Raw genomic sequence first — 18,597 nt, forward strand, 5'->3', positions numbered from 1 at the left:
GGATTAGCCTACCAGGATACCAAGTTGTCAATTGGGTTAGAGGGTGCCTATATATCCATAATTTGGCTTTTTTTTAACACAAACTAATATAATATAATTCAGATAGAAAATATTAGGGGAAGGAGTATCCCAGTATTCTTCTTTGAGACAAATGGGGGGGGGGGGGGGGTGCGCATTATACGGAGTCAACAGAAACTGGTCTCCAATTTTCCAGGGCTGCTTTTTATTCCCAGTCCGGCCCTGTTTGTATTCGAGATATTAAGGTTGTTACTGCAATCTAAATGGTCTTTAAAAAAGCCGCTGTAATGTGGATTTACATGCAGCACAATAAATGGGGAGGAATGGGGTGAAATGTGCTTGACACTGTTATTTTTGCAGTTATTTAACAAGGAAAGTGAAAGTATCTGCATTTCTTTTTTTCATTATACATAGAGGTATTTGCTAACCAACAGTCTAGTCACAAATACACCTTCTTTGGGTTTCGCTCCTGTCCTTTTTATATTAGAGTTGTCATGTTTTTTTACATCTAGCACACAGTGACGACATCAACAGACATGGCCACTCTCAGCATGAAGCCCGGTAGCCGGTACTCGGTGCCAGACTGGCACACCAACAATACTCTCATCGCCACTAATGCTGAGAGGCAGCGTTTATCTTCACATCAAATCCGCCAAGAGGCACGGGTCCTCCGCAATGAGACCAACAATCAGGTACAACAATCCTTTTGCTATTTCTAATCAAGAACTCACCCTTTTTATTTTCTGATGTACTCAAAAGGTCTATGTATCTGAATTCGTATAATTTCCCACCCATGCTCTATATGGAATGCGGATTTTCTTCTACTTTAGGACATTTGCGTGCTTGTCTGATATTACTAAATAACATATGCCAGATATGCTGCTGTACCATGTAGTAGACTACTTGCTGATTGTATAATAGATGCAAATGATGGGTTATTTTGGAGGTTTCAAGGAGAGATGCAAACAATATGCAGAGTTAAAGGGACACTAAACGCAAATTTTTTCTTTAATGATTCAGATAGCGCATGCAATTTTAAGCAACTTTCTAATTTACTCCTATTATCAATTTTTCTTTGTTCCTTTGCTATCTTTATTTAAAAAGCAGGAATGTGATGCATAGGAGCCGGCCCATTTTTGGTTGAGAACCTAGGTTACATTCATGTTTTTCAAATAAAGATAGCAAGAGAACGAAGAAAATGTGACAATAGGAGTACATTAGAAAGTTGCTTAAAATTGCATGCTCTGTCTGAATCATGAAATAAAAAATTTGGGTTCAGTGTCCCTTTAAGTGTGGGATTCACCAAGCAGCAAAGAGTGTGTGGCAAAATGCACTATAGAAAAGGATAACTAAGGCAAACTTAGCAACTGAATCAAGGCACTTTTCAGAGTGATCAACTTTAAAGGTCACAGTCAGGTTTCATAAAGAGACAGGAAACCTCAAATTGTTATTTTGTGATACAGAGCATACAACGTTTCCACTTTACTTCTCTTATTAAATTGGCTTTTTTCTCATCGCATTCTTTATTGAAGAACATAAGTAGGCAAGTAGCGTGCACATGTCTGGAACTCTATATGACAGAAAACACTGCTGCCGTCTAATGCTCTTGAAAATCTATAACATTGATAAATGTATTCTTACAAAACTGCAGCCATAAAGTTCTCCAGACATGTGCATGCTCCTGAGTCCACTTAATTGCTCCTCAACAAAGGATGTCATAAGACTAAAGTAATTTAAAGGGATAGTAAATATCAAAAATGTTATTGTTTAAAAAGATAGATAATCCTTTATTTACCATTCCTTAGTTTTGCATAACCAACACTGTTATATTAATATACTTTTTACCTCTGTTATTACTTTGTATCTAAGCTTCTGCTGACTGCCTCTTTTGACAGACTTGCATTATGGGCAATTAGCATGAGCACAATGTTATCTATATGAAACACATGAACTAACGCCCTCTAGCTGTGAAAAACTGTCAAATGCATTCAGATAAGAGGCGGCCTTCAAGGGCTTAGAAATTAGCATATGAGCCTACCTAGCTTTAGCTTTCAACTAAGAATAACAAGAGAACAAAGCAAATTTGATGATAAAAGTAAATTAGAAAGTTGTTTAAAATGACATGCCCTATCTGAATAATACTATACCATTAATTATAGAAGTTAAAGGGACATTATACACTCATTTTTTCTTTGCATAAATGTCTTGTAGATGATCTATTTATATAGCTCATAAAGTTTTTTTATAAAAATAAATGTATAGTTTTGCTTATTTTTAAATAACATTGCTCTGATTTTCAGACTCCTAACCAAGCCCCAAAGTTTTATGAGAATACCGTCAGCTACCTTCTCCAGCTTACTCCTGTTTGTGTAAAGGGTCTTTTCATATGCAAAAGAAGGGGGAGGGGGAGGGTCTTATTTCCCACTTGCAGTGGGCTTTCCAGCTACCTTTTCAACAGAGCCAAACTGACAGCTTCTAAGTAAGTTTTTTAAACAGTTTTATACTGGATTTTTATATCAGTATCTGTGCATCTTATTCTTTATAGTAGTGTCTATTACATGCAGTTATATGAAAATGAGTGTACACTGTCCCTTTAAGTGGAAACTTATTTCAAATAGTATGCTCTATCTGAATAATTAAATAAGTATTTTGTTTTTTTTTGTTCCTTTAAAGTGATAGTAAAGTAACCCTTATTTTGCAACATTATTTTTAATGCTTTGTTAAAAAAATAGATGTTCTTTCATGAACCACTTACAATTAGACTTTATAGAACTGTTATCGTTATTTTCGTACATTGAAATAATTCACCACTACGACAGCCTCCATGACCTTTTCATTTCTCTACCAGTGACGCTATCCAATCCTACCGGGAGCCAGGTGTCAAAGTCTTGAAGAAGAAAAAAAAAAAAACATTTGTATCTGCGCATGCATTATCCAAGACGTCATCATCTCAGTTACACATTCCTCTGTGCGTGTTCACGATACAGGCATGCACAATTGTATGACAAGTTAAATCCAGTGACATCCGTGACATTATACCTTCAAAATAAATGTATTAGAAATCAGCATCGCTAAATATATTGTTCCCAATCCGAAGCGGCATGGAGATTATAAAGGCTCTCCTTAAAGTGACATTAAACTTAAAATTTAAAATCTCCAATAAGATGTTTCATTATATGAAGTAAAAAAATCTCAAATACTTTGTTTTTGCCTGCCCTCCTGTAACTTCCCCATTACCAGAGAGGTAGGAGTGCATATTGCAGAATCCAATTCTGGCCCTGTAATCACAGAGCACCAATTAAGTCGTTCATTTATATCTGTTGGTAACTGGCCTCAACAGGGAAAATAAGATAATATTTTAGAGTCTTTTCAAAAAGTTTAAATGCTTTTAAAATATGTATTATATTTGCAGATCTTTGGCAATTGTGTTATTCATTTCTGATATACACTATTTATTAAAAATAATATAACGTCCCTTTAAGCAGAGATATATTTGTGTACACCTCCATATAGTATATGTAGCTAAGCAAATATGTGGCATAGTGTGGTGTCTGAGTAACCACTGACTGGGGCGCAACAGATATAAATACAGCTCTGACTATAGGGCAGATAGGTGAGGCTCAGAATTTATAGGGAGAACAGTGTAGTCTGCTGCTGATAGTGCAAAGTAAAGTAGTCTATAGGAGGAAGTGGAAAAAGAATAGGAGTAATAGTGCCCTGTGGGTAAAGTCAGTAGGGAGAACAGCACCACTGTCAGTGCACGGTCAAAGGGAGTTAACTGCAAAACCCCTGTGTAGCACATGAATTCATGAAGGATGCTGGCACAGTGGATAAAAAATATGACTTTATTGAAGACCTTAGTAAAACAAGCAACGTTTCGGGGTTAACCCCTTAATCATGCTATCATGATAGCATGATTAAGGGGTTAACCCCGAAACGTTGCTTAGTGCCCTGTGGGTATCAGGAACATTTGTTTGTAGCTTGGGCAGATCATGTGATAGAGAGAGAATTTGAAACTGTATGTCTGACACGATTTAGCACACACTGTTGGGACCAAGTCATTATCGATCTCTATTTCTTATATTATTCTATTCAATCTTTCACTAAAGTTCCCTAATATCCCCATTCTCTCCCCATTCTCAAATGCACAGATATTTGTGGGAATGAAGCGACTAGAGGAGTTGCTGCAAACCTATTCCACTGTATACTGCAGAAATAAAGTTGTGAGATTTCAGTTGTAAGACATTAATAAAAACATACAATCTTACAGTCGTAGAATGCAATATAGGACTTCAGCTATTACAGATGCTAAATTTCACTAAACATTGATTTCTTTTCACATGCACAATTTCGGAGGTACAAGCTTCTACTGAGCATGTGCAAAGGTTCCTTGTGTATACATATATGTGTCTGTGATTCTCTGATGGCTGTCACATGATACAGGGAGCGGGGAGATGGAAGCAAATTTTTTAATTTGTCGTAAAAAAAAATTACTGCTGATTTGAAATTTAGAGTACATACTATTGCTTTGTCTTGTTATAATGTATTTGTCGATTATGTAAGATTATGTAATTTTACTGTATTTATTGGTCCTTTAAAGGGGCATAATACTCATATGCTAAATCACTTAAAAAGTGATGCAGCATAACTGTAAAAGGCTGACCTGAAAATATCACCAGAACATCTCTATGTAAAAAAGGAATATATTTTACCTCAAAATTTCTTCAGCTCCGCAGAGTAAGTGCTTTGTGAACAGTTATACTGCTATAGCTTCTGTTTGAAAGAAAAAAACAATATCCAATCAGCATCAGCAGTGCTGATGTTATGGACTGCTTTACTGTGATCTCATTAGATTTCACTGATATAATGTGAGATTTCATATTAAACTTCCTTAAACTGAATAGGAAAATAACATAACTGTTCCTGCACATGCCAGATGCACACACCCTTGCAAGTCCTGGGAGTAGCATTCTGATTGGCTGTTTAAAGTCTCTTTACAGGGGGGTATGAATACTTTTTTTTACATAGAGATGTATAGCCGGTGATATGTTCCAGATGGCTTTTTACAGTTATGCTGCATTGCTTTAAAGTACTTCAAAATTTTGATATAATTTAATTCCCATTAAGTTATCGTTATTTCTCCCTGTTTAGACAAAATGGGATGAGCATGATAACAGAACCCGTCTAGCTGATCGTATAGATGACGTAGAAAAGTGGAGGCAGGTGCTGAACAGGTGTCTGGCCGAGGTGGACTCTGAAATAAATGCATTGAGTCTGGTGAGTTCTGTGTATATTCCTTCCTTATGTGATTACATTTTATAATACACCGTAAAATAATAGTACAGGTTGTAATCAAAGAAGCAGACAATAATTTGCCAAACTATTACAACAAAATAGAGTAAGAAAATGTACTGCAATACAATTAATGTTTGATAAAGCCCATAAGGTTTGAAATCAAAATTAAAAAACATATTGATACAATTGTTAAATAAAATAACCTAAACTAAGGTACTAAACAAATATACTTTGGAATACATATGTTAAAAAATAATTCAGGGAACAAAATAGTTTGAAAAGAAAAAAATGTTCGTAGTCAAAAGTACTTAGTGAGTCCTTGATTGAGATGAAAGATATCCAAAATATACAAACAAACAAAAAAAGTGCTGAGTTCTAAGGCCACTTGTTTATAGAATCTCCAATATTAGTGTGCAAAAAAAAAAAAAAACATAGGAGGAGTTAAAAAGCTCTTTGGGTAATAAGAGTTAGGTGTGGATATTTTCCTGCAAGAGTATAAGCCACAGGATAATACAAGTTTACCTATAAGATCCACTGGTTTCAGGTTTTGCTGTACGATAGAACTCATCAGCTGTCTCTGTTTACCTTTACCGGATAGGTTTGGTTATCATTCTGTGTCTCGCAGTTGGCACTCTTGCTCCAAGTAAGCTGGTATTTCTTTCATGTTGTCTCCTAGGAAACACGTGAAAGAAATACTGGCTTATAATATTATTTTTTTGTGTAGGTTTGAAAAACTAAGACTAAAATGTGTTGTCATATGGTAACTTTCACCATATTTTAAGTTCTGCTAGTTCTTCCTATTTTCTCTCTTGTGGTTAGTCACTTGATATAAAAAAGAGATATATCAAAAGCGGAAGATATAATAATGTATTATTGTAACATTATGTGATCTTTCTAGAGTTGTAAAACTCAAAATATAATTCTTCATTGGATAAGGTAAGATAATTGTACTGAGAACTTCTTTCTAGGTTCAAAGCCTTAGTTCAGATTTGGACTATGGACGAGATTTATTTTACGAGGCAAATGCCCTGATCGGTTGTAGGCTCGTTCATTTGAGCCTGCAACTGATAATTATGAAGCAGCGGTTTAAACCTTCATAAACCCTCTCCACCAAACTATAGTTGGCCGATGAAAAACACCCCAGATTCATTTGATTGGGGTGATTGACAAGCCCGACTCACACAATTGGTTGCGTGAGGTTAGGGGGTGGTATTGCAAAATTGTTCTCTCGTGCATTGATAAATATGGGGTACACATTTGCCCCACAATTTGCGTTGAGAAGCAAACATGTGAATCTTGCCCGCTTGCAGACTGATAAATCTTGCCCTATGTATCAGATAGCACTATGTTTATTTTTTACACATCTTTTGTAACTCAAAGTTTTATTTTTTGTTTATTGTCATTCTTGACAAATTTGATTGTGAAATAAGATATCACTGTTGGCACATACATTTTGAAAAAGTAAAAAAAAGCTACAAAATAACAAATGCAAGTCTTAATACAATAAAAAAATACAATATAGATTGGTCATTTGACTTGCTTTTGTTGTAAAATAAATTTGGGTGTGGTGCTTGCTACACAGTGATTGTTAACATCAGAGCACAAGATCATTTATATCTCTCCCTTGTTGGCCACAGCAAATGAGATTAATGGCCTGATGATCTAAAGCTCTCTGCTCTAGCGATATATCTAAAAAGACTTGTCAGTACTGTGAGGTCCCTCAAACAAGTACAAAGGCAATTTAAGCTTGAGAGTAGCTTATTTCACTATGCAGGTTCCAGTTGTAAAAAAATGACACCTACATTACAAAGTAATGCTCAAAATAAGCCCACAAAGATTTTGTGTGTTTTCTCTCCATGCCAGAGAGGGCCTGATGATCAAAAGCTTGCAAGCATGCACAGAAATCTTACAAATACTTTGTTTAGCATTCAAGGGACATGAAACACAATATTTTTCTTTCATGATTCAGATAGATCATACAATTTTAAATATAATGTACTACATGGATCTAGCGGAACAGATTGGTTAACAAATGACAAGCGGCATATATGTGAGGCCACCAATAAGCATTTAGCTTTTAGCTCCTGAGCCTACCTAGGTATTGTTTCCAGATTGAAGTGGGGCATCAAGCCTAATATAATTATACCAAGTGCTAAGTTTATAGCTCTGAAATGTGGGTAGTTGTCTTGCAATGGATTATTTAATTTTATATGCACTACTGCGCAATTGTTTCTCTTCTACTCTTGGAGATTTTGCCAATCCTAAATGGGGTTGTCTGGAATAAGTCTACACCTTACTGGATTTATTGTGACTATATCATTATTTATGTGCACAGGGTTTACACTAAATTGTTTTGTGCTTTTATATATATATATATTTATCTATACTATAATCTCGTTTGTAACGCGTCCGTCTGTGTCGCCAGTTGCGCACGCATCCTTAAAGGAATGTTGGCTGCTCGGCACATTCAACAGAATCCAGCTGGATGCAGTGAAGCTGCATCCCGGTGGATTCTGAAAATGGCATGGTCGTGAAAGAAACAACGAAAAAACGTGTAACCGCCCGCAAGAAATCTAACCACCTGCACGAAGTATAACAAAAAAAACCTAACCTCCCGCACAAAGTATTATCAAACACCTAAACCGCCAACCCCCACATCGCAAAATATTAAAGTAATTAACCCTTAATCTGCAAATAACATAACTAAAACATTAACCCCTAACCCGCCAACCCTCCCACATCGCAATAAACCTAATCAACCTATTAACCCCTAAACCCCCTCATCGCAATAATCATAATTAACCTATTAACCCCTAAGCCACCAAACCCCCACATTGCAATAAACCTAATTAACCTATTAACTCCTAAACTGCCAACCCCCACAATGCAAATAACTAACGGCTAGATTACAAGTTTTGCGTTATGAGTAAAAAAGAAGCATTATGGTTATAACGCTGCTTTTTCACTACCGCTGCTATTACGAGTCTTGTGGGTACAGCTGTACCACAAACCTTTTTGGCCTTAACTCAAATTAACTTACGCAATTTGCGTAAAGTCTTTTTTCAATGGAACTTCCATAGCGCCGATATTACAAGCTTTTTCTGGGAGGCCAAAAAGTGAGCGGTACAGCCTATCCCGCAAGATTCGTAACGCATTCTAAAGTCAGTAGTTATGAGTTTTACGTTACAAAGCTGTAGCATAAAACTCATAACTAAAGTGTTAAAAAGTACACTAACACCCATAAACTACCTATTAACCCCTTAACCGAGGCCCTCCCGCATCGCAAACACTAAAATAAAATTATTAACCTCTAATCTGCTGCTCTGGACACCGCCGCCACTAGAATAAACATATTAACCCGTAAACCGCCGCACTCCCGCATCACAAACACTAGTTAAATATTATTAACCCCTAATCTGCCGCCCCAACACTAAAGTTATTAACCACTAAACATAAGTCTAACCCTAACACCCCCTAACTTACATATAATTAAAATAAATCTAAATAAAACCTACTATTAATAACTAAATAATTCCTATTTAAAACTAAATACTTACCTATAAATTAAACCCTAAGCTAGCTACAATATAACTAATAGTTACATTTACCTGATAAATTCATTTCTTTCATATTGGCAAGAGTCCATGAGCTAGTGACGTATGGGATATACAATCCTACCAGGAGGGGCAAAGTTTCCCAAACCCCAAAATGCCTATAAATACACCCCTCACCACACCCACAATTCAGTTTTACAAACTTTGCCTCCTATGGAGGTGGTGAAGTAAGTTTGTGCTAAGATTTCTACGTTGATATGCGCTTCTCGGCATTTTTGAAGCCCGTTTCCTCTCAGAGTACAATGAATGTCAGAGGGATGTGAAGCGAGTATCACCTATTGAATGCAATGGTTTTCCTCATGGGGATCTATTTCATAGGTTCTCTGTTATCGGTCGTAGAGATTCATCTCCTACCTACCTTTTCAGATCGACAATATACTCTGATATTCCATTACCTCTACTGATAACTGTTTCAGTACTGGTTTGGCTATCTGCTATATGTGGATGGGTGTCTTCAGGTAAGTATGTTTTCATTACTTAAGACACCTCAGCTATGGTTTGGCACTTTATGTATTTATATAAAGTTTTAAATATATGTATTGTACTTATATTTGCCATGATTCAGGTTTCAGTATATTTCCTTTTGCAGACTGTCAGTTTCATATCTGGGAAATGCATGTTTTAGAAATGTATTTCTTACCCGGGGTGTAGTCTTTTTTTCAATTGACTGTCATTTTTCTAAATCGCGGGCAGAATTAGGCTTGCGAGGGCGCAAAATGCTTACGTTTATTGCGTCATTCTTTTTGCGAGATTTTTTTGGCGCAAAGTTACGTTCGTTGACGCAAATTTGTCATTTCCGGCGTCTTAGTTGACGCCGGGTCCTTTCACAAGGTTGCGTCATCTAATGTTTTTCCCATTCCTGAAACTGCCATATAAGGAAATTGATCATTTTGCTTTATATGTTGTTTTTTTCTCTTACATTTGCAAGATATCTCAATCTGTTTCTGTCTCAGAATTCACTGCTGGATCCCTGCTGCCTGATAACAGTTCTACCAAAGCTAAGTGCATTTGTTGTAAACTTGTGGAGATTATACCTCCAGCTGTGGTTTGTAATAGTTGTCATGATAAACTTTTACATGCAGATAATGTATCCATCAGTAGTAGTTCATTACCTGTTGCTGTTCCCTCAACATCTAATGCACAAGATATACCTGTAAATTTAAAATAATTTATTTCTGATTCTATTCAGAAGGCTTTGTCTGCCATTCCGCCTTCTAATAAACGTACAAGGTCTTTTAAAATTTCTCATAAGGTTGATGAAATTTCAAATGACCAGCAACATACTGAATTATCCTTCTCTGTTGAGGATCTATCTGATTCAGAAGATCCTGCCTTAGATATATTGACACTGATAAATCCTCTTATTTATTTAAATTGGAGTATATTCGTTCTTTGTTAAAAGAAGTGTTGATTACATTAGATATGGAGGAAACTAGTCCTATTGATATTAAAACTAATAAACGTTTAAATTCTGTTTATAAACCTCCTGTGGTTATTCCAGAGGTTTTTCCAGTTCCTGATGCTATTTCTGATATGATTTCTAGGGAATGGAATAAGCCTGGTACTTCTTTTATTCCTTCTTCAAGGTTTAAAAAATTGTATCCTTTGCCAGAAGTTAGATTGGAGTTTTGGGAAGAGATCCCCAAAGTTGATGGGGCTATCTCTACTCTAAGAGTAGTACTCTTGCTAAACATACTACTATTCCTAGGGAAGATAGTACTTCTTTTAAAGATCCTTTAGATAGGAAACTTGAATCTTATCTAAGGAAAGCTTATTTATATTAAGGTCATCTTCTTAGGCCTGCAATTTCTTTGGCTGATGTTGCAGCTGCTTCAACTTTTTGGTTGGATACTTTAGCGCAACAAATATCGGATCATGATTTGTCTAGCATTGTTAAGTTGATTCAACATGGTAATAATTTCATTTGTGATGCCATTTTTGATATTATCACAATTGATCTTAAATCTATGTCTTTAGCTATTTTAGCTAGAAGAGCTTTGTGGCTCAAATCTTGGAATGCTGATATGACTTCTAAATCCAGATTGCTATTTCTTTCTTTCCAAGGTAATAAATTATTTGGTTCTCAGTTGGATTCAGTAATTTCAACTGTTACTGGGGGGAAGGGAGTTTTTTTGCCTCAGGATAAAAAACCTAAGGGTAAATCTAAATCTTTTAACCGTTTTTGTTCCTTTCATCAAAATAAGGAACAGAAACATAATCCTTTCCCCAAGGAATCTGCTTCCAATTGGAAACCTTCTTCAAATTGGAATAAATCCAAGTCATTTAAGAGATCAAAACCAGCCCCCAAGTCCGCATGAAGGTGCGGCCCTCATTCCAGCTCAGCTGGTAGTGGGCAGATTAAAATTTTTCAAAGATGTTTGGATCAATTCGGTCCAAAATCATTGGATTCAGAGTATTGTCTCTCAGGGGTACAGAATAGGATTCAGAGTAAAGACCGCCTGTGAGAAGATTTTTTTCTCTCACGCATTCCGGTAAACCCAGTAAAGGCTCAGGCTTTTCTGAAGTGTTTCATACCTGGAGTTATCAGCGGTAATCATGCCAGTTCCGTTTCAGGAACAGGGTCTAGGTTTTATTCAAATCTATTCATTGTCCCAAAGAAAGAGAATTCATTCAGACCAGTTTTGGATCTAAAGATTTTGAATCGATATGTAAGAGTACCAACTTTCAAAATGGTGACTATAAGGACTATTCTGCCTTTTGTTCAGCAAGGGCATTATATGTCCACAATAGACTTACAGGATGCATATCTTCATATTCCGATTCATCCAGATCATTATCAGTTCCTGAGATTCTCTTTTCTAGACAAGCATTACCAATTTGTTGCTCTTCCTTTTGGCCTAGCGACAGCTCCAAGAATCTTTTCAAAGGTTCTAGGTGCCCTAATCTCTGTAATCGGAGAGCGGGGTATTGCGGTGTTTCCTTATTTGGACGATATCTTGGTACTAGCTCAGTCTTTACGTACTGCAGAATCTCACACAAATCAACTAGTGTTGTTTCTTCGAAGACATGGTTGGAGGATCAATTTACCAAAAAATTATTTGATTCCTCAGACAAAGGTAACCTTTTTAGGTTTCCAGATAGATTCAGTGTCCATGACTTTGTCTCTAACAGACAAGAGATGTTTGAAATTGGTTGCAGCCTGTCAGAACCTTCAGTCTCAGTCATTCCCTTCAGTAGCTATGTGCATGGAAGTTTTGGGTCTCATGACTGCAGCATCAGACGCGATCCCCTTTGCTCGTTTTCACATGAGACCTCTCCAGCTTTGTATGCTGAACCAATGGTGCAGGGATTATACAAGGATATCACAATTAATATCCTTAAATCCCAATGTTCGACTTTCTATGACTTGGTGGTTAGATCACCATTGTATAATTTTAGAGGCCTCTTTTGTCCGTCCAACCTGGACTGTGATCACAACAGATGCGAGTCTTTCAGGTTGGGGAGCTGTTTGGGGATCTCTGGCAGCACAAGGAGTTTGGAAATCCCAAGAGGCGAGATTATCAATCAATATTTTGGAACTCTGTGCGATTCTCAGGGCTCTTCAATTTTGGCCTCTGTTGAAGAGAGGACCGTTCATTTGTTTTCAGACAGACAATGTCACAAATGTGGCATATGTCAATCATCAGGATGGGACTCACTATGAAAGAAGTATCTCGGATACTTGTTTGGGTGGAATCCAGCTCCTGTCTAATTTCTGCGGTTCATATCCAAGTATAGACAATTGGGAAGCGGATTACCTCAGTCATCAGACTTTACATCCGGGAGAATGATCTCTCCACCCAAATGTGTTTTCTCAAATTGTTCAGATGTGGGGGCTTCCAGAAATAGATCTGATGGCATCTCATCTAAACAAGAAACTTCCCAGGTACCTGTCCAGGTCCAGGGATCCTCAGGCGGAAGCAGTAGATGCATTGACACTTCCTTGGTGTTATCAACCTTATTATATTTTCCCGCCTCCAGTTCTTCTTCCAAGAGTGATCTCCAAGATCATCATGGAGCAATTGTTTGTGCTGCCGGTAGCTCCAGCATGGCCTCACAGGTTTTGGTATGCGGATCTTGTCCGGATGTCCAGTTGCCAACCTTGGCCACTTCCGCTAAGGCCAGACCTTCTATCTCAAGGTCCGTTTTTCCATCAGGATCTCAAATCATTAAATTTGAAGGTATGGAGATTGAACGCTTAGTGCTTAGTCATAGAGGTTTCTCTGACTCAGTGATTAATACTATGTTGCAGGCTCGTAAATCTGTTTCTAGAAAGATTTAATATCGAGTTTGGAAGACTTACATTTCATGGTGTTCTTCTCATAAATTCTCTTGGCATTCTTTTAGAGTTCCTAAAATTTTACAGTTTCTTCAGGGTGGTTTGGATAAAGGTTTGTCTGCAAGTTCCTTTAAAGGACAAATCTCTGCTCTTTCTGTTTTATTTCACAGAAAGATTGCTAAACTTCCTGTTATTCATTGTTTTGTGCAGGCTTTGGTCAAGCCTGTCATTAAATCAATTCTCTGATTTTTCATCAGGATAAGGCGGTTTTGCGGACTTCATTTAAATTCTTAACTAAGGTTGTGAATTCTAACAACATTAATAGAGAAATTGTTGTCCCTTCCTTGTGTCCTAATCCTAAGAATTCTTTGGAGAGATCCTTACATTCTTTGGATGTGGTAAGAGCTTTGAAATATTATGTTGAAGCTACTAAAGATTTCATGAAGACTTCTAGTCTATTTGTTATATTTTCTGGTTCTAGGAAAGGTCAGAAGGCTTCTGCTGTTTCCTTGGCTTCGTGGTTAAAGTTTTTGATTCATCAAGCTTATTTGGAGTCGGGTCAAGCCCCGCCTCAGAGAATTACAGCTCATTCTACTAGATCAGTCTCTACTTTGTGGGCTTTTAAGAATGAAGCTTCAGTTGATCAGATTTGCAAAGCAGCAACTTGGTCTTCTTTGCATACATTTACTAAATTCTACCGTTTTGATGTATTCTTCAGAAGCAGTTTTTGGTAGAAAAGTTCTTCAGGCAGCTGTTTCAGTTTGATTCTTCTGCTTTTGATTTAAAGGGACAGTCTAGGCCAAAATAAACTTTCATGATTCAGATAGAGCATGTAATTTTAAACAATTTTCCAATTTACTTTTATCACCAATTTTGCTTTGTTCTCTTGGTATTCTTAGTTGAAAGCTTAACCTAGGAGGTTCATATGCTAATTTCTTAGACCTTGAAGGCCACCTCTTTTCAGAATGCATTTTAACAGTTTTTCACCACTAGAGGGTGGTAGTTCATGTATTTCATATAGATAACACTGTGCTCGTGCACGTGAAGTTATCTGGGAGCAGGCAATGATTGGCTAAACTGCAAGTCTGTCAAAAGAACTATATAAAATAAAGGGGCAGTTTGCAGAGGCTTAGATACAAGATAATCACAGAGGTTAAAAGTATATTAATATAACTGTGTTGGTTATGCAAAACTTGGGAATGGGTAACAAAGGGATTATCTATCTTTTAAAACAATAACAATTCTGGTGTAGACTGTCTCTTTAAGTTTTTTCTGTTCATTTATGAGAATAAACTTATTTTTTGGATTGTGGATTTTTTCAGCGGAAAATGGCCGTTTCTATTTTTATCCCTCCCTCTCTTGTGACTCTTGCGTGGAGTTCCACATCTTGGGTATTGCTATCCCATACGTCACTAGCTCATGGACTCATGCCAATTACATGAAAGAAAACATAATTTATGTAAGAACTTACCTGATAAATTAATTTCTTTCATATTGGCAAGAGTCCATGAGGCCCACCCTTTTTATTATTGGCTATGATTTTTTTGTATAAAGCACAATTATTTCCAAATTCCTTTGTTGATGCTTTTTACGCCTTTCTTTTTCACCCCACTACTTAGCTATTCGTTAAACTGAATTGTGGGTGTGGTGAGGGGTGTATTTATAGGCATTTTGAGGTTTTGGAAACTTTGCCCCTCCTGGTAGGATTGTATATCCCATATGTCACTAGCTCATGGACTCTTGCCAATATGAAAGAAATTAATTTATCAGGTAAGTTCTTACATAAATTATGTTTTTTATTTTACAGCTAAGTTTGTATTTATTTTAACTAGGTAGAATAGTTACTAAATAGTTATTAACTATTTACTAACTACCTAGCTAAAATAAATACAAATTTACCTGTAAAATAAAACCTAACCTGAGTTACACTAACACCTAAACTTACACTACAATTAAATAAATTACCTAAATTAAATACAATTACCTAAATTACAAAAACAAAACACTAAATTACACAAAATAAAAAAAGAAATTATCAGATATTTAAACTATTTAACCTAATCTAATAACCCTATCAAAATAAAAAAGCCCCCCCCCCCAAAATAAAAAAAACCCTAGTCTACAATAAACTACCAATAGCCCTTAAAAGGGCCTTTTGCTGGGCATTGCCCCAAAGATATCAGCTCTTTTACCTGTAAAAAAAAAAACACCCCCCAACAGTAAAACCTACCACCCACACAACCAAACCCCCAAATAAAAACCTAACTAAAAAAACCTAAGCTCCCCATTGCCCTGAAAAGGGCATTTGGATGGGCATTGCCCTTAAAAGGGCATTTAGCTATTTTTCAATTGCCCAAAGCCTAATCTAAAACTAAAACCCACTGATTTCTTTGGGGCAATGCCCCGCAAAAGGCCCTTTTTTTTTTTTTTTAAGTTTTCAAAAGAGCTTTATTGATGCTTATCAAAGTTAACAATATAATTTCTCCAGTTGCAAACAAAATACAATACATTTGTACATGTTAACATTTTTCTTATTCTTTTAACAGTAATTGTTTTATACATAAATTATTTAAATTCCTAAATATGATTGGTATATTTTAGTTATCAAAGTTGTTGCAGTCCAAGAAAATAGTCAAGAAGTTTCTGAAAGAGAGGGGAGAGGAAAGGGGGAAGAGAAAAAAAAGAGGGGGGGTATGTATGGGGCATAGCTTCCTTAGATAGTTTTGTTCCAGATTGCCAAGATCATTTCATAGGTGTCTAGTTTTTCAATTTTAAGGTAATGGTATCTTTCCAGGGAAACCAGGTCGGACACCTGCTGTTTCCAGTCCGATATAGAAGGAATACATTGCGTCTTCCATCTTTTAGGTATTATTTTTTTGCGCCGGTTAGCATAATCAGGAGGAGTGCTAATTTAGCAGGGTTTGTTATCTTGGGGATCGAGCTAAACAGAATACATTCTGGATTATTTGGTATTTGTATATCTAATAGATCCGAGATGAAGGAGAGTACACCCTCCCAGTAGGATTGTAGTCTAGGGCAGTACCACCATATGTGGAGGAGGGATCCCTCCTCTCCACATCCCCTCCAACATTTATTGCTCAGCAAAGGGAATATTTTGTGGAGCCTAGAGGTAGTAAGATACCAACGGCTCATAAGTTTTATATGAATTTCTTGCATAGTGGCCGAAACTGATGACCGTTTTGTGAGTGCAAAAGCTTTTATCCAGGAGTCGAATTCCATCCTTAGAGGTAGTTCTCTATTCCACGCTAAAGTGCAAAAGGCCCTTTTAAGGGCTATTGGTAGTTTATTGTAGGCTAGGGTTTTTTATTTTATTTTAGGGGAGCTTTTTATTTTGATAGGGCTATTAGATTAGGTGTAATTAGTTTAAATATCTGATAATTTCTATTTTTATTTTGTGTAATTTAGTGTTTTTGTTGTTGTTGTAATTTAGGTAATTGTATTTAATTTAGGTAATTTATTTAATTGTAGTGTAACTCAGGTTAGGTTTTATTTTACATGTAAAATTGTATTTATTTTAGCTAGGTAGTTATTAAATAGTTAATAACTATTTAGTAACTATTCTACCTAGTTAAAATAAATACAAACTTGCCGGTAAAATAAAAATAAACCCTAAGCTAGATACAATGTAACTATTAGTTATATTGTAGCTAGCTTAGGGTTTATTTTATATGTAAGTATTTAGTTGTAAATAGGAATTATTTAGTTATTAATAGTAGGTTTTATTTAGATTTATTTTAATTATATTTAAGTTAGGGGGTGTTAGGGTTAGACTTAGGTTTAGGGGTTAATAACGTTAGTATTGTGGCGGCGAAGTTGGGGACGGCAGATTAGAGGTTAATAACTGTAATGTAGGTTGCAGCGATGTTAGGGCGGCAGATTAGGGGTTAATAAGTGTAAGATTAGGGGTGTTTAGACTCGGGGTTCATGTTAGGGTGTTTGGTGTAAACATAAATTTAGTTTCCCCATAGGAATCAATGGGGCTGCGTTTTCGGAGCTTTACTCTGCTTTTTTGCAGGTGTTAAGCTTTTTTTCAGATGGCTCTCCCCATTGATGTCTATGGGGAAATCGTGCACGAGCATGTAAAACCAGCTCACCGCAGCTTTCAGCAGCGCTGGTATTGGAGTGCGGTATGGAGCTCAATTTTGCTCTACGCACACTTCTTGCCTAATAACGCCGGGTTTCTGAAAACCTGTAATACCAGCTCTGTAGGTAAGTGAGCGGTGTCAATAACGTGCAAATTAGCACCGCACCCCTCATAACGCAAAACTCGTAATCTAGCCTTAATTTAATTACTAAGCTCCCTAACCTAACACCCCCTAACTTAACCCCAATACTAAGTTACACTTAAAATAATAAAACCTAACAAATAATAAATAATAAAAAACTTTAAAATGAAAGAAAAAATAAACAAAATTATCAAAAATAAAAAAATTAAACCTAATCCCTATGAAAATAAAAAAGTCCCCCAAAATAAAACACCCCCTAATCTAAACTAAACTACCAATAGCCCTTAAAGGGCCTTTTCTAGGGCATTGCCCTCAGTTAAACAGCTCTTTTACATTTAAAAAATATTAAGTCCCCCCTAACAGTAACCCCCCCCCACCCACCATACCCCTCAAAATAAAATACCTGAAACTAAAAAAAACCTAAACCACCTATTTCCCCCTAAAGGGGCATTTGTATGGACATTGCCCTTAAAAGGGCATTCAGCTCTTTTACAGCCCATTAAATCCCTAATCTTAAAAAAAAAAAAAAAAAAAAAAAAAATTAAAAAAAATCCTAAAACTAAGCCCCAAATAGGTACTCACCGTTCCTGAAGTCCGGCGGAGAAGGTCTTCTTCCAGGCAGCTCCATCATCTTCTATCTTCAACTGGAGTGAAGGCGGAGCGGAGCTTGCTTCCCCGGTGCCCGGATCTTCAACGGCGGCAGTCCTCAGCGGCGTGGAGGCTCCTCTGCATGTGATCGTCCATCACGCACTGAAGATTGAATGCAAGGTACCCCATATTTATTGGAGTACCTTGCATTCCTATTGGCTGAAATTTTTAAATCAGCCAATAGGATGAGAGCTACTGAAATCTTATTGGCTGATTTTGAACAGGCCAGCAGGGGGAGTAGTGCAAAATAACTAATTACATCATGGAATTTTTGCACTATAATGTCCCTTTAAAGGACCACTTAATATGTGTTTTTTAGAAAATTGTTATTATTCTGATTTTTTAATTAACAGAAAAGTCAGGTTACTTTTAAATTAATGTCAACTTTCATGATAAAGTGCCCGTTTTAAAAAAAAAATAAAAAAATATTAAAAACAGGGGCACTTTCATTCATGAATGTTTACAGTGCACCAGACTTTACAAATACTTACCTTCT

General features: G+C 36.5%; 1 protein-coding gene across 1 annotated transcript in view; it reads left to right on the forward strand.

Moving 5' to 3' along the window:
- The first annotated feature begins 553 nt into the window (after positions 1 to 553).
- The window catches only part of TEKT2 (tektin 2), a 103,555-nt gene continuing 85,511 nt past the window's right edge, over positions 554 to 18,597 (forward strand). Inside the window, exons 1-2 of the mRNA XM_053707009.1 lie at positions 554 to 710; positions 5,170 to 5,295. Coding sequence (XP_053562984.1) covers positions 555 to 710; positions 5,170 to 5,295 — 282 coding nt within the window. The 5' untranslated portion in view covers position 554. The remainder of the gene's footprint in view (positions 711 to 5,169; positions 5,296 to 18,597) is intronic.

This window comes from Bombina bombina, chromosome 3, assembly GCF_027579735.1.
Source record: "Bombina bombina isolate aBomBom1 chromosome 3, aBomBom1.pri, whole genome shotgun sequence".
NCBI lineage: Eukaryota > Metazoa > Chordata > Amphibia > Anura > Bombinatoridae > Bombina > Bombina bombina.